Source organism: Anas platyrhynchos, chromosome 9 (assembly GCF_047663525.1).
Source record: "Anas platyrhynchos isolate ZD024472 breed Pekin duck chromosome 9, IASCAAS_PekinDuck_T2T, whole genome shotgun sequence".
Taxonomy (NCBI): Eukaryota; Metazoa; Chordata; class Aves; order Anseriformes; family Anatidae; genus Anas; species Anas platyrhynchos.
The window spans coordinates 12014219-12031039 of NC_092595.1; the positions used below are offsets into that span (position 1 = coordinate 12014219).

General features: G+C 52.0%; 1 protein-coding gene across 9 annotated transcripts in view; it reads right to left on the reverse strand.

Annotated features, from left to right (window-relative positions):
• FGF12 (fibroblast growth factor 12) overlaps positions 1-16821 on the reverse strand; it is a 230317-nt gene that overhangs the window by 85800 nt on the left and 127696 nt on the right. Inside the window, exon 1 of one of the 9 annotated variants that reach the window (XM_021278713.4) lies at positions 10803-10975. The exons of 6 other annotated variants lie outside the window; for them this stretch is intronic. Coding sequence is in view for 2 of the 3 variants with exons in the window: in XM_027463962.3 (XP_027319763.1) it covers positions 7899-8097 (199 nt within the window). In the remaining variant the exon portion in view is untranslated. Of the gene's footprint in view, positions 1-7898; positions 9282-10802; positions 10976-16821 lie in introns of those variants that run through there. 2 more of the 9 variants (XM_027463962.3, XM_027463963.3) reach the window with 2 other exon arrangements.

Consider the following 16821-nt stretch of genomic DNA (forward strand, 5'->3'; position numbering starts at 1 on the left):
ATTCAGACCCAGAGCTGGGTACAGGAGCCGTGCCAGGGAAAGGAGCAGCCCAGGGCGGGGTGGATGGTCCGATGTGTGCGACTCTTGCATCTCCTGTAGGGTCTCAGGTCCCCAGGGATCCAACACTGCTGTGCCTTCTTGCTAATTTCTCCCTGTTTTTCAATTTTCCAGAAGACGTGGACTGGCTTTTGGCAGCCTGGCTTCGCTTGCAGCAGTCCCATACAACTTGACCTTTTGCAAACTGTTTTGCTTTGGGGAATGAAGAGAATGTATTCATTTGGCAGGTCTGGCGAGATGGGTGGCAACTGCTAAGAAACTATCTGCAGCCAGCAAGGGGAGGGGAAAGCAAACTGCGCAGTTCTAGGTAAATATCAATTAAGCGAGCACGTTCGATTAACCCCAAGGCTTGGCTCTTTTCTTCCCTCCTTTCCATCAAAAATGCTTAAATATTTCAAGTTTTCTTTTCCCAAGAAAGGAACATTTTTAAAAAATATATCTTTATCCTGACCACAATCAGCTTTCAGCTGGGAAAGAGGAGCAAGTAACAGAATTATGTTGCCTCTCAGTGGATGCTCTGCCTGTTCACAGCAGGTAGCTGGTCACTGGTCACACATCCTCTACACGCAGCATGCTGCAGGAGGGGAAGGAGTGCCCCAGGACGGTGCTGGGGCACGGGGAAGCAGCTCTGTGCTGCACCCACCACGGTGGCTGTATCAAGCCCGGGATCTTCATCCTCACACCCAGCCCCTGGATGCATCCAGCCATCTCGCATCTCCCCTTTTCCGAGGTCTACCAAAGGAGCCAAGCTCTCCCAACATCAACACTGCTGCCTGCTCTGAAGGCAGCATCACCTGGACAAAATCCCCCCTTTTTCCCCTGTACAGCTGCAGGCACAGCAGAGGCACACGCAGCTGGGAAGGGAGCTGCAATTCCTGCCTGCCACCCTGACCCCAGCCAGGGGCTGCGGCACTGCTCCACATCCTCCAAGCTCTGAGCTGTCCCAGGAGCTACAGCCCTAAGGCATCTCCTTGCAGGGACACCAAGCCACGCCAAACCCCAGCTCCTGTCAAAGCACAAATCCCCCTTTAAAAGTAATTTATTCCTGGAGTCCCTGCTAGTGTTGTTCGCTGGGTGCGGGGCACAAAGCAGCTTTTAACCCAGATGCAGAGTAAAACCAGCCTCCAGAAAGGCCCAGCTATTCCAGGATTCTGCTGTGTGTCAGAGCAGAGTAGAAGTTAAACAATGGATGCAGCAGTTTGCCTCACACTCACGGATAATGTATGAATGCAAAGAATTCCATGTAAGCTAGGCAAGAGAGACAAATCCCGTATTAAACTGGAGAGGAGAGTACAAAGATAGCTTCTTCTGCAACGCGTGCAGCCCAGGTACAGAGCAAGCATTTTGATGCAGGGTTCCTCACACTTCCAAGGCTAAGGTACAACGATAAGGCAGCCACGGCAGTGATGCTGACCTGGAGCTGGAGGAAATGCAAACGTGCAGCCCTTCTGCCGGCAGAACACGGAGACGTGCGTGCATTTAAGGAGCTGCCTTCCCTGACCTGCTCCCTTCTTGGTCACCTTCTCCTGCCAAGCCATGCAACTTGCAAATATGAAAGGGATGTCAACGCCTCACGTGTTCTGTTTGTTAAAACCCTTCCTTTGATTTTAATAATAACAAATCACAGCTTGGCTTCGGCTGTGCAGTAGATTAGTCCCGGCAATGATGTGCACCTGGCTGGTCAGAGGGACAGGTCTAACAGCACAAGTGCCAGAGGGGCGGAACAAACGCCTACCTGGCCACCGTGCGATCTGCCAGCTCCTGGTGTGCACGTTTTGGGAGGGGAAAGAAGGAAAGCAGATAAGCCCAAGTGGGTTTGCACTTGGTCCTCACCACAGCGAGGCTCATTATCACGTTTGTCTCTCACAGGAGTGAGATTCCTGCAGCCTGCTCAGCTCCCGGGGCAGCTCTGTGCTCCACACTGCCCGAGTCAAGCTGTTGAATTTTGTTGTAATAGATCTCTTATCTGTTAAAATATGCAGTATCTGGTCTGCCGAAATTATTCTAAGTTCATGCTGAATTCAGCAAAGCAAGGAAGGAAGGAAGGAAGGAAGAAAATCTTGTCTTCATTTTATATTTTTGGAACTCAAGCTTTCTTTTTTTTTTTAATTTCTTAACAGCATTTTGTTTAAAAGTATACCTGAAAATTAAAGAAAAATGCACAAATACAATTCTCCAAATGGAATTGAGCCTTTTTTTCCCCCCAAACCAGATAGATCAGTCAATGATAAAATGATTTATATGGATCTTTTGTTCTGTGGGGAGCAAAAATAACGGCTCGTAGACCTCTTTTCCCCCTGACTTTTCCATTTGGCTGGCGATGGAGGAATCATTCATTCGCACTGCTCTAATGGGGAACCTCCCCTGCTGGCAACTCATTCTCACCGCTCCCACAAGCACAGCTACCCCCGAGGCCATTGGGGAGAAAAGAAACCCATCCCTCCAGCAGCTTGGACTGCTTCCACAGATTGCCTTGGCATCGGCAGCACCCAGCCCAGAGGTCGCTGAGTGCCACGCTGCCCTGCAGCCCGTGCTGCGAGGCGGGCTGGAAGCTCAGCTCTCCGTGCTCAGGATAACCCCGCAGCCTCCTCTTCCTCCCCCATGTCAGAGCCGCAGAGCCCGGGGGTGCTCCCCGACCTCCCCGCTGCACCCGAGCGCAGACGCACGCCGTGACAGTCCCCACGTTTGGGAGTCACGAATGTGAGCGATGCCACCCCCGGGGCTCGATCGGAGAAATAGAAGTCTATTTGCCGAGCTGTCACGACCGGGAGGGAGCCTTTTTTCCCCCCTCCTGATTATTTTGGCACTCATTAGCACCGTGGGGCACAGAAGGACCTTCTGGCACGGGCTGACCTTGCTGGTGAGAGGCTGCCCCAAGCGAGGAGGACACATGTCCTGCAGCCTGTGCCCCTTCCCCAACACAGGCTGGCATTTGGCTGGCCACTTGCTGTACACACCCTCATCCAGCTAGTGTGGCAAGGCGATGCCGGCATTTCCAGCCATTTCTATTGCCCCCAGCTCCTCGGATGCAGGACAGCAGAGGCAGACAAAGGGCAATACCAAATTCTGCAGAGCACCAGGCAGAAGAAGGTGCTGGGCCACCCCTGGCTGGGTGCGCACCCAGCCACGCTGTGTGGGGCAGCACTGGGATCCTGAACCATCCCGCGGGCAGCAGCTACCTGCTGAGTTAATTCGGACACCAGCGGGGCCAAATTCTACAGGTTTGCCAGGTATGACAGCTCTTCTGAGATGCACGGCTACAAACGCAGGCAAGGACTAGGACAAATCTGATGGAGAACTAAAAAAGTGCTTTTTCCACGAGCTTCAATCATCATTTCCACCCTACATGAAATCAGAAAGGGCTTCAGGATTTAACTCGGGGAATTTAACAGCTTACAGAGATGACAGACTTCTCAAATGTTTTAAATGAATCTCTGAATGAACAAGGTCCTTCTGTGTCCTTCAGCTAAAGTTGCTCATATTTTACTTATACTGCTGCAAAAATATCTACATATATATACTTTAAATTCCAAATCGCCATGTATTATTCAAACTGAGAAATACCGCAAAGGGAAAACATGGTTTAAGTTACTGCTTTTTTTTTTCCTTACATGTGAGCCATTTCCTTCAGTTTGGAAGAAACCTTTAGATCTCCTTAAGGAAAAGCATCCTTCTCCTCAAGGAACACAAAATATATATCAGACAGGAAAAAAAAAAGAAGGAACAAAAAAACAGGTTGTTGTTGCTGTTCTTCTTCTTCCTGGGGGAAAAAACCTGTTTGACTCTAAGCTCTGCATTCTGAGCTGGAAACCCTCCTACAGAAATGATGCCCAAAGAGACAGAGACGATGCTCTGCAATGCCTGCTGCTGCCTGACCCAAAGGTGACTGAATTCAGACATCACCTCCCTGAGGAAGGGCAGCCCTTCACCGGGCTCTGCTCAGACAGACCTGCCGCCACCCATCACGGAGGCTGTGCCCGCTGCCCCAGCCTGCTGCCCTCCCCTGCAAGGCTCCCAAACTCCTCGATGAACTGCTCTGTAGCCAGGGTGTGCTGAGAGGACAAGCCCAGCCCAGCTCCCTGGGGTGCCCTCAGAAGATGAGCCATGAAGCAACAGCCTCAGCTTTTGTCAGCAGGCTGCACCCACCAGCCCAGGGCTTCCAGCAGCAGAACTACAAATGAGCCGAGGAAGAAGCATGTCCGGATGCTTTAATTCAGCCCTAAAGAGGATGCAACTACTTTGTTCAACCATTTGTTGGCTGAGAAGCCACACAGGGCTCCTTTGTGTTGTCTTCTGCATTCAGCTCTTGGATCTATCACTCTCTGATTAAGAGAATCTCTCCATCTCTTGAGCCTGCACCAAAAAGCCATGCCAGACACTGATTTCCTTTGAACCTCTATCAAGTTGCCACAGTCAAAACAAAATATGTTCTTTAATCTTTTCTGGATGTACTTTATATGTATAATTGTGCCGGTGGTCTTCAACACACACATATTTTGCTCGACACCTGCACTGCTGCTGCCAGCAGCCTGCGTTAATTCCCAATGATGGAATTAAGCCTAGGTGTCCAAATTTCCAGCCGCGTCCATCAGACTCAGTGTCCTTGTTTGGCCTGGCACCTTAGAGCCAAACACATACAAGAGAGGAAGAACATAAGAAAGAGAGAGGGAGACCATGCGCAAGGGAGCTGCCTTTGCCCATCACAAAGGCAGACGATCCATGTGCTGGTTTTACAGCACGGCTGACAAACGAGATGCCTCTGCAGCCTGTTTTCCCTAGGCGCGGATAGCTTTGGTTATACAAGATGTCCCTGCATGGACCTGCTCCCCCACAGCTTCCCAAAGCCCACGATTACTCACGCCCACCCTGAGCTTCTCATAGATGCCAGCTCTCCCTTCCCATACGGGAGCGGGAGAATTTCATCCTCTCTTCGCGGATACTCTGCCCGCACCCATCCTTACGGAGTATTTTGGTTAGGGCACTGAGCTGCACATCACAAACATTTAATTGATCTAAGCTCCCAGCACTACTTCCACAAAAGCAAAGAGCAGAGGGGACACGAGCCCTGCCAGATTCCATTTCTCCAGCAGTGCACGTTGCTGCTGCCCACCCCATCGCCATCTCATGAGCAGTGGGTTGCCCAAAGCGAGGTGTGCTGGAAGGAGCATCGGGAATTAGGTCTCTGTGTCAGGGAACTGCTCCATGCCTTGGTTTCACCACCTGTAAAATGGGGAGAACGCTCTCTGTTTGGTAGAGCCCGTTGGGTACTATAGATGTAAACCACTCTGCGAAAGCTACGGATTTGGTTGGTTACTCCCTCCAGCTGTAAAGCAAGGTCACGTTTCAAAAGGCACCAACAGCTCCCCTCACAGTGTACCACTTCCAAATGGGATTTTAGCCCTTGTGAACGCGCATGTTTCTCACGTTCCTCTCACTCTTCGGAAGTACTGAGCCAGCATATCATTAAGCACACATAATCACTGGGGTTGTGGGTCACTGCACAATGTATGCACATCCCTTAAACCCGTTCCTATTCATTTGCATGTCATTTTCTATGCACAAGAGTGACTCTGCAATGAATAAGTAATCGGCACAATACCCTCCCTGAATAAACAATCTGAGCAGCAGCAAACCCAGCGGCACGCTGCCTCCTGGGCAGCACACCTGAGTGCAGGAGCAGGGTGTAACGCTGAAACAAACCTCAACTTAAAAGGCTGATAGAGGGAACTAAAGCAGGAACTGTCGATAGCTTATTAAAGGCCAGTTGACATTTTAAAGCAAATTAATTTCTCTTCATTTTTAATTTTATCAAATGAATACAGTGCTGGTTACAAGTGATTGACTGACAGCCTGAAGACCGAACAGCTCTATTTTTACAGCACTGACTAGCATTGATCCTTCTTCTGAGTCAATAAAAAGTCTTCTTTAAATCACTCTGGTGTGTAACTTACTAAACACCTTCCTTAGCAAGACAGTCCATGCAAGTCGAGGGAGTTCTTAGATCTCAGCGATTCTTCGCAGGCATTCAGTGAATCCAAGGGAAGCAGAACTGGACCTGTGCAGCTGGGAGCACTGTGGTAGGACCCATAAAAAGCCTCAGCACCCACATCCTACTGCAAAAGTCACACAAACTGTAATGTGACAAAGCACCTTGGTATCTAGGAAGCAGGTCTGGACTTCCCACCTGCTCACTCCTCGGCCTGAGAGACATCGCTCAATAGCAAATGGAGATGGAAAGGAACGAGAAAATATTTCATCAGCGAGACTCCCAGGTCCCAGTCTTGATCCTACAAAGAGTGATTCCTGAGACAAAATGACGACACTTTTTGGGCAAGAGCCATTTTTTGGTCTGGACTCACAGGATAATTAATATAGAGGATGGCCCAGCAGGCCACCACTCACCATAATATGAGGGAAAAAAAAGGCAACGCATTTTTTTCCCTTTGAATATGTCAAGCCACACAATATTTCAGATATTTTACAGCCTCTTTTGGTAATTGCTTTAAAACAGACTGCTAAAAGAGTCTGATTTTCATAGCATAGCCCATTGCAAGTCTTGAAGCATTTGGCTAGCTAAATGCAATCCCTGCCCCACAGCCTGTGCACCAGGGATGCTGACAGCAATGCAACACCATAATTTTCTTTCCTCTTTACTGACAACAGCAAGAGTAAGCGACCTTCCACGGTGAGAGGCTTTCCCCCTGTTTTTATTCCTCCCTTGCGTGCAGGTCAAATACCTCAATCCACAGACCAGAAGAGCTGCCATCAGCTAGCTCTGACACCTTGCTGCAGTCGTGGCTGAAAGACTTCAGATATGGAAACGAGACTTCATGAACAGATTAATCAACAAAATATTAATGTATATGGGAAGCATGGAAAGATTGCACAAGCTGATGGCACATCGTAAGAGATGAGTAAACAAGCATCACCACCTTTTAACCACGATACTAACAAACACCTGAGAAAAGTACCTGTTCGAAGCAGCTTCCCAAATCAATCTGTGTTGGTTTTGTTTCTTTACCTTAGTGGTGGTTTATAGTAGTGGAAAAATAGAGGAAGAAGTAAATAATAATCCCACTGAGAAACCACGAAGGGCCTTCTTCCAGCTACTGAGTTCTCACGCCTACCAAGGACACCTGAGAGCACAGAGCAGCGCTCAGAACCGAAACTGTGGGTGGTGGTGGGACTTCATCATGGAAATGTGAGCAACACGTACACCAGAGCTGAAGTTCTCCACAAGGAACCGAGATCAACCACGCACACACACACGCACAGAAGGATAAAGGAAAGCAAGGAAGAAAAGACAACCCCAAAATGCATTTCTAGGTCCTCGCAAGCTCAGTATTAGGTGCAACAATCATGCAGCTGCCATCTGGAAAGCTTTCCGAGCTAATGAAATTCCCTATGCAACTCCGCTCAAGAAGTAGCACTTGATGGATCTAGTTATCAAATGGCCACGATTCTAATTGATCCTCAGCTCATCGATTTCCTTGTCACTATGCAGAAATTAAGAGCAGGCTGTTGAAAAAGCGCACCTACGGGGAGGTGGAAAAATCCAGTCCTGGGTGAGGCCACCCCGACCCAGCCGCCGGCTCTGTCTTGCCGGAGGACCCCCGGCGCTCGCAGTCGGGGCAGAGGCGGAGGGATGCTCGGAGGGATGCTCGGAGGGATGCTCGCAGGGGCTCGGGGAGGAGATGCGCCAGGACCCGGGCGAAAGTTGGGCGCGGAGCGAGCCCGTCCCCAGCCGGAGGGGTGAGAGCCCCCACCCCGGGAGCTGCCGGCTCCGGGGGCTGCCCCCCGCCTCGGAGCGGGTCCCCAGGGCCCCGACCCTCTGTACTCACCCGGTCTCCTCCTCACCGGCCTTTTCCTGCCGCTGCAGAAGCGCACTTTGCTGAAGACCCCCAGGACGTGCCTCTCGCAGAGGGAGCGCCCGTCCTTGCTGGGGCTGGAGCGGCGCTTGGAGGCGGACACCCGGTCGCTGTTGGACTCCCTCGCCTGCCGCTTCTGCCGGATCAACGAGCTGGCGATAGCCGCTGCCATCGCCGCTCATGGGCCCCCCGCGCCTCGCCAAAGCCGCTCCGCTCCGGGGGGGCGCCGCCGGGGCTGGCCGGGCGCGCTGCGCCCCTCGCCCCCGGGGAGGGGGAAAGGGGACCGGGGGCGCCCCGCTTAACGCGCTGCGGCGCCGAGTCCCGGCAGCGGGGAGGGCTCAGCCGGCCAGGCGGAGCAGGGAGCCCGGGCTAACAACCATGGCCGGCCGCCGGACCCCGCCGCCCATGGGGTTGCTGTCCCCGGAGAGCGCAAAGCCCGCTGCGGGAGGGTCGGCGGCGAAGCCCCCCGAGGTGAGGCGGGCGGGCAGGCAGCGCCCCCGCGCCTTGGAAATCCGGGAGGCGGCCGCCCCGCTTGCAAAGGTCCGTCGGAGGCAGCTGGGGCCGAATCGGGGGAGCGAGGGGGGCGCGCGGAGGATCCCAAGGGTTGGGGGGAAAAGTCAGAGCCCCCCCGGCCCGCGGCCGGCCCCGGCCCCAGCGCGGCGGCTCCCGGGCGCGCACATGGCCGCGGCTCCGCTCCCGGGCTCAGGGCGAGCCGCGCTGCATCTCTGCTCGCACTCCTCCTCTTCCTCTTCTTTTTTTTTTTTTTCCCCCCTCCCCACTCCGCTGGCGGAGAGGGGAAGGAAAAGCAGCCCCAAAGGAAAAATAAAAAATAAAAAAAATAAAGAAGAAGCACCAGGCCGGCGTAGAAATAAATAATAATATAATAATAAAAAAAAAAGAAGGCAATGCAATCAAATTAATTAAAAAAAAAAAAAAGCGTCCCGGTTGGCGGGTGCGGGCTCACATCGCCGCAGCTCGGCGGCCCCGGGCTCACACCGCCATGGCTGGCGCAGCTCCCCCGGCCCTGCTCGCCGCCTGTGCCCGGGCAGCGGGGCTGTCCCCGCCGCCAGCGCCCCGCATCGTCCGGCCCGGCGGGGGGCTGCGGCCGCTCGGCACCGGGGCGGCCCCGGGCCCGGCTGCAGCGGCAGGAGGAGCGATGCGAGGACGAGGAGGAGGAGGAGGAGGAAGAGAAGGAGGAGGAGGAGGAGGGCGGGGGGTGCGGCTGCCGCTCCGCGCGGGGCTCAGGATGCTCCGCGGGGCCGCCCGACGGCGGCGGGGCGAGGAGGAGCCGCGCCGTGCTCGCCGCTCGCCCGCATCCTTCGGTCCGGCAGCGAGGAATAACGGGGAGGGGGGAGCCGGGGGGAGGAGAGGAGAGAGGGGAAGGAGGGGCCGGGGAAGCCCCCCCCGGACGCCCACGCCGAGCGGGGCCGCTGCCAAAGCGGCGGGGAGCTCCGCAGCCCCGCGGCGGCTGAAGGTGGAGGGGGGGCGGGGGGGGAATCGGTACCGGCCGGGGGCTGGGGGAGAATTGCAGCTGCTCCCGCTCGCCCTCCTCCTCCTCCTCCTCCTCCTCTACGCAATCCTACGTGATCGAGGTTCGGATGAGAAAAAAAAGCTCGCAGGCAGAGCGAGCAGACTGCAGCTCCGCGCCGCCTCTGCCCCTCCGGCCGGGCAGCCCCCGGGAGCCCCCCCCCCGGCCGCCCCCGCCGGGCTTCCCCCGAGCAGCCAGCGGCGTGCGGCCACCCCCAGCATCTCCTCGGCCGCTGCCGAAGGCTCCCGAGAGCCCAGCCCCGAGCAGCTCCGCGGCTTTCCCCGGTTTCTCCGGGCAGGCGGCGAGCGGCAGCAGCCCCCGGCTCCCCCGGGCTGCCTCTGCCGCCAGGGGTCCCAAGGCAGAGCGCAGCCTTGGAGCAGGAGCTGCGCTGCTCGGGGCACCCCCAGCCTCTGTCTGCAGCCTGTAGGCTGCACCGAACTAAACTGAAGGTGCAGAAGCCCCTGGTCATCCACGCCAGTGACTGCTGTGGCTGCCACAAGGATGGTGGCTCACCAGATTTCAGGTCCGAGTATCAGCTAGCACGGCTATGTGCAGAAGGCACCTGGAAGCTGGAAGACACTTGGGGGAGCACAGAGCAGGAGAGGGGATCTCAGCTGCCCCAGGTGCACACCCAGACCAGAAGCCGTGGGGTGAAGCACTTATCTGGTTGCAGAGGGCACTTTAAACCAACTGGGGACACCCGCTGGGAATTACCAACTTCAGCAAAATAATCTGTGTCACTACTTGGCGACAAGAACGTCAGCTCTAAACTATTGTAATACATGGGGAAAAAAGGCAAGCGAAACCTCCACCCATTGTGACCACAAAGATTAGCCAAACTCTAGCATTAATTCCTGATTTTCACTCTTAATCGTGTGCATGCCAACACGAGGCGGAATCGGGTTCTCCCAGGGAGAACAGGGGAGGAAGATATTCAAAACCATTTGGGAGATATAAATGTCTGGCTGTTGATCTCCTTTTAACTGCTGCCAACTTTTTGGAGCAGATTTCACTGTCCCAATCAATAAAGATTTTTCTTCCCTTTCCTGTAACTAAAATGCTTCATATTTTAATTTTCTCTGCTGGATTATTTCACTTGACATCAAAGAGTGTTGCAGTACAAGGTACAGGCATGGCCTAAAGAAAGCTGTTTGCAATCAGAGAATCACTGCCTGAACTGCCAGTGAATTATCCAAAGCTTCATCTTCAAAGGATGAGAGCAAATCTGATATCTTCCCAAGAAAGAGGTTTTCCATCTCTATACGAAGATACTTTCTGCCTGTAGTCTTCAAATCTCTGGTAAAAGAATGCCGTTTTATCCCCCGCTGTATTAGATAAGTTTCACTTACTTTGTCATGCGACTCATTTGTTTTCTCGTGTAGCTGCAAACGAAAAGCAGCAGCTCTGCACTTAAAAATGATCCTAATCAGCGACAAAGCTGGTCACAGGTTCTCCTGGTGATTTGTGGGTCTGAAAAGAGAGCCGCTGCAACCCTGAGAAGAAATGCTTCTCCCAGGTCTCTCTGCCTCTGCAGTGATGGAATTAAATTAAAGTCGAGCTTGTGAAACTGAATATAGTATTGCATTTGCTAACACACAGGTCTGTCTTTATTTATAGATGGCCAAGTAGTCCACAGGGTTTGGTTCTCAGTGCAGGCACGGCGCCATGAACTCCTGGTGACATTACTGGCATGCGCATCTGCTCTGCACCACTCTGGATCCCGCCCCAGCTTCACAACATTTGCTGAGCAGCCCATGCTTTCACAAAGACCGAGCGAGCCCCGAGCGGTCTCGAGCCAGAGAACCGAAGGCCAATCTCATCATGTCCCTGCACTGTCATTCTTGCAGGTGAAATGTGTTATCTTGGGTGGGCTGCCAAGCAAAACAGACAAGCCTCTCATGCCTTGTACCCTGCCAGCAGAAGTTCTCTCCTCCAACTTCCAGTTGGGTGAACGGAGCTGCAACCATCTCCATCCATCTCCACCTGCAGCAGCTTTGAGGGTGGTGCAGCACTCACTGCTCCATGAGCCAGTGCTGAAGGCAGGGGCTGCGTCCCTCCCTGCTGCCAGTGGAGCTTGAATTGTTTGAGCAAACTGGGCCAATGGGGCATTTTTCCTTAAGGCACATCGTTTTTTATATATCTCTCTGTCCACATCCTTTTATCTCTCTATAAAAATACTAATAGAATATTAATATCCCGTATTATGTAATTATTAAGGCAGTTCCTCTCCCCTGCCTCTTCTCCCCTGGGCTCCCTCCTCACTTCCAGTCCCAGCCCAGGAAGCCACACAGCCTGCGCTCTGAAGAGGGAAGGAGAGAACAGCGCCCATTCATAAAATGAACAAGCAAGATCATGTTTTGATCACGGTGGAGACAGACCCCAATACTCCTACAGTTTGTGGAGAAAGGCCCCATCCCGCACACAGGAGCAAGCAGAGGGTCAGGCTGCCCACGCTGCTGGAGAAGCAGACTGCTGGTGCTTATTAAACACCAGTAATTCTGCACCCTGAGCTCAAAGGAGGCTAGGCATTAGGCACGGGCTGTGGAAGGAGGCCAACATAAACATTTCAACATTTCGCTGTCATCTCTGAGGTTTTGCTCACTGGATAAATAAACTCTTTTCTCCTCAGTACTGAGGTTTAAAATGAAGACCTAGATGAATGTCAGGGCTTTGGTGGCTTGAGCAGAGAAGAGATCTAGAATTGCCTTCCCTTACCTTCCTAAACAGAATGATCTATCTAGGTCAAAACGGAGGTTACTGGCATCTTTCCTCAGCGAAGTGCAATAATTCCCGCAGGGCTGCTAACAGAATATCCTGTTTATTTTTCATAGAGCCTTCAAAAGCCATGGGCTACGTTCTGTAGATTCAGTCATTAGACAGATCTCTGTTTTACTAATTCTGTACACAGGGAGCTAACTACAGATAGAAATGTATGCCTTTTTTTTTTTCCCCTCTCTTTTTTTTTCTGCATAGCTACTGAAAATGCATGCACGAAAGTTAAGGAAGAGATTTAAATTTAATGCTACTTTAAAATGTATAAGTGCGTTTCTGTAGCTGAATGGGGAAAAGAATGACACCCATGCCTGGCCAGTAATTCTGAATGGCCTAATTCACCATTTCAGAGCAGCATAGCAACAAAGCTCTTCCAATAGGAAAGCACCGCTCGGTTTGAAAGTCTGCATGCAGCCACCTTTTAAGAATTGTACCCAATTTCCACACTGGGTAAATTACATCTAAAATATGTGCTTTGTCAGGTCTGCTTATTAAGTGGAATTAAGCCCATATCCATGTTTTATTAACTTTATTCTTTACAAGGTAGCCCTTCGCTGCATGTCTAGCATAATTAAAATTCATGCAGCTTTGGCATTCCCCAGTCTCTCTGCGTGGGCGGACTTTTTAAAAAAAAAAAAAAAAAACCGTGCCTGGGTAACCTGATAAGGAAAAGAAAAGACCTTACAGTATTTTGCTTGTTTTATGCTCAGGGTAATTCCGTTTACAATGCATGGCTTTATATCTATGTTTGGATGCCTAATAAGAATTCACACGGCCCCTTAAAAATCTGCTGTTCTGGGAGAGAGATCTGGCCCTAAAACAGCGGCAGAGCAGGGAAACTGGCTGGCTTTCTGGTCTTTTCTCGCACAGCTGAGCTCTGAGCTGACTAGGCCTTTTAATAGGCACAGAAGAGCCTGCATCATCTGACTGCTATATTAAAATAATTTATTTATTGGGCCCCTCACCCCCTTTTTTTGGCTTCAAAGATTCAATTAAAACCAAATTTGCAACTCATCATGAGAGTATTCATTAGCTTACGCAGTGCCTTTAGAAACAACTCCAGCCTGGGGAGAAGTTGGGCTTGGCTGTGTCTTAGAGCCAGTGGCAGGTAAGCAGTTACGCAGATTGCAGAATGAGACCACTGCTGCAAAAACTGGGCCACAAGCAGCAGCGACACAGCAAAGCCAAGTGGAGCCCAGGAAAGAAAATAGTTCTGCTTGGGTTTTATACGTTCGTATATATGGTTTTGCTTTCTAAGAGAGGATTTCTGCTTAACAAAGAAGGCTTTATTTCTCCTCAGTGACTTGTTGCCTGCACCAGGTGGAGGCAGGGAATGCAAGGGAGCTTTACTTCACTGAAGGCGACTGTGGCTGTCTAGGAATGGAAATGTCTTGGTGCATTTTCCTTCAAGAAGCTGAATATTCTTTGTCTCCCAGTTTCTGGAAGCACCTGCTGAAAGTGGCAGGGAATGAGATCGTCTAGGGGTGCTTCTGCTGCCTGCATCCTGCTGCAAAGGCAGTCTCCACCAGACGGACTCAAAGGGATTAGCAGCAGGGGAGGCATCTGAAACTGCTCCCACATCGGGAGAGAGCCTCACTGAAGGGTCTGCAATCAAGGAGCAGTGAAAGGATAGGAACTGCACTTGCAGATAACCTTGTGCAGGGCAGAGCCTTTCATCCCCCACAAGGGACACAGAGGCAACCAGCTGCTCTAGGCTTAGGGGCACACACCTCAGGCTGTGGGAAGAAGACCCAAGCGTTGCCTTGCCTGTACCGCAGCTGCTGCATTTGAAAGACAGGACAGACCACAGCCTCCCTTCCTTCCTCCCCCTGCCTCCTCTTCCTCAGCAGGCTCCCTGCACCACCCAGCAACTCCTCCATCTGCCCCCTTGGGGACTTTTTCACCTGCAGCTGCCTGCTGACAGCCCTAAGCCCCAGCAGCCTGCAGGAGCTGCAGGGGGAAGGAGCGCGGGGACTTCAAGTTTCACCCCAGGTCCTGCATCTGTATTCACAGCACGAGAGAAAGAGGAAGAGACCACGCACCTTGTGCTTAATGCAGAGCGTGATTTAGATGCTCAACCACCACAGAACCACCCCGGTCGTGAGCCTGAGACTGCACACCGAGTCCTCTTCTCTGCCTGAACAGAGGCCAAGGCCTCAGGCCGCAGGGCAGCGGCACTTTCATGAATAGAAAACTCCTCCAGCCTTCCCCATCGCGCTCTTTGAATCCTATTGAGGACAGCCTACAGGCTGCAGCCCGTTTCAGCCCACACCTTCCACACTGTGAGAGGTGCCCGCTTCCCTGAGGTGCTGTGGTGTGGCTGGGGAGGGGACCATGGCCCCGCGGCCCAGTTTCAGGCCCAAGGCCAAGGTGCTGCTCACGTTTCTGCCCTCCCTGTGGGGAAGGAGAGCTGCTCATGTGGGGAAACCTCCTCACGTTGTAACCATGCAGCCAAACACCACCTCCAACCAAAATTGTTCTCAAAACAGTTGGGGAAAAGCCTTTCAATTCAAAGTTTCTGTGAAGCTGACTTTGCTGAAAGTCAAACAGAGCCTCCCTGATTAGATCTTGGCTGAGGCAAAACAGCCCGATGATGTGATTGAGAATGATAAAAAGAAGGGAGGGAGAACAAAAGCCCCATCGCATTCCTCCAGCAGAGCTGTGGGACCATCTGCTCCCCAGCAAGTCAATGCTTGGTGGCATCAACCTTGTTAATGTGCGTGTGGCACTGGCATAGGCCAAGATGGGGAGGAAGGGAGCGAAGCTGTCAAGGAGAACTAACAAACTCTCTCCAGCCCCATAAATCTCTCTATCCGCACGTAATGGATTCTGACAGATCGAAAGAAGCCTTGGAAAGTTCCCTGACCCCAAACTTGGCTTGTCTCACAGCCTAAGCTAGGTGGGATCTCTAATCCTGCCGCGTTGGGAGAGCCGTGCTTCAAAGGGGCAGCCGCCTGCTCTGACACTCGGCAAAGACTCCTTGCAGCTCAGAGAGCTCACAGGAGATGCAGCGGCTCTGACAAACCCTGGTACTCCCACTGCCATTGAGCTCTGCAGAGCAGGAGTGCTGGGCCATTAATCCTGCCCGCAGGATGCCTCTGAAGTTACACGCATCCAGATTGCATCTTATTTAACCAAACCTGCTTATTTCTCCCACATCCTGCAAGGGTATGCTCAGCACTACATGTAAATAAGAGATTACAATTGTCATACAGACAGGACAAGGCTTGAAGACTCCCACATTCCCTGGTGTCCTAAAATGCCACGTAATGACGACCTAGGTGAATACATTGCTTCCCTCACATACCTCCCTGCCTCAAAACACACCTCTTGCTATTTGTTTTGCCATTTATTTCCCTCCCCAGCAGTAAATCAACTTTTCCATCTCCCCAGTAAAATGAAATCCCATATCTTCTCTCCCCTGAGCCTCACAAACAGTTATTGCAATCCAGACAACAATAAAGATATCAGTAGCCTGGAAGCAAATCTAAGTTTGCCAAGGATGCAAAGACTAATGCAGCCGTAATTAATGATCACAGCAGGTCTGGTGAAGGGACGAACCCGAAGTGACCGGGAAACAGAGTGCATTCAAACAAGTTTCATTTTAATGCAGCCAGAACAAACCACTGGGGACAAAGAGTGCAGGCTGTATTACTTCAAAACTGGGCACACTTTTCCAGAAGGCAGTGGCTCTGGAAGTGGGAACCGTGAGAGATATATGACTGAGCAGGAGCTCTCTCTGCAGGACTGCAGCTCAGAGAGCCCAAGCCACCCTGGGGTGCCCCAGCAGAGCAACGTGGAGCAGAAGCAGAAATGCTGTTCCAGTTTTACCCAATTCTGCAAACACCCTTAAGGCAGAAGACACAAAGTCTGGTGGCCAGCTGATTCTTGTTGATCTGCTGTACTCAGTCTGGTGATACTGTGGCCACTGATAGTTTGCTGTTGCTGAAAGACTGGCCATGGGAGGAAAATGTTTGAGGCGCTCTGCATCCAAAAGAATGACAGAGAGGACTTGGCCCTGACTGATAAATCTCTCACCTCTCAGTAAGAACATTTTGAAAACAAGGGACTCTTCAATCCAGCAAAGTCAGGATGAGATCCGGAGGCTATAAGTCAAGGCAAGGCTCGTATTTATTGTTAATAGCAAAGGTAATTCATCAAGAGAATGATATGGCAAGAGTTGTGATGGATTCTCTATCGTTTTATCCTAAGAGTCAACCTCTTTCAAAAATAGATGAGCTGATATCATAGCACACAAGGTACAAAGGACCCTGGAGAGGTCACCCCTGCACCGTGCCAGCAGCGCCTTCATCACCGCTGACAAGGTTGGTCTGAGCCCTGCTGAGGGACCTGCAGCAGTGGAAATCCCACAGCTCCCTTGGGAACGTGGCTCTGCACCACCCTCAGCTGGGAACGGCTCTTCCTAACCTCTCATCCAGATCTCACTTCTCTAGAAGTTTCTTGCCCTATTGATATTCCTGTCACAGAGGACTTCCTGGGCTTGCTCTGTGCAGTCTGGACTCGAGCAACGCAGGAGACCAGGCTGTGCAACCACAAATAGTCCTTTCCGCCTGACCTCTGGGACTCGCCTAGTGC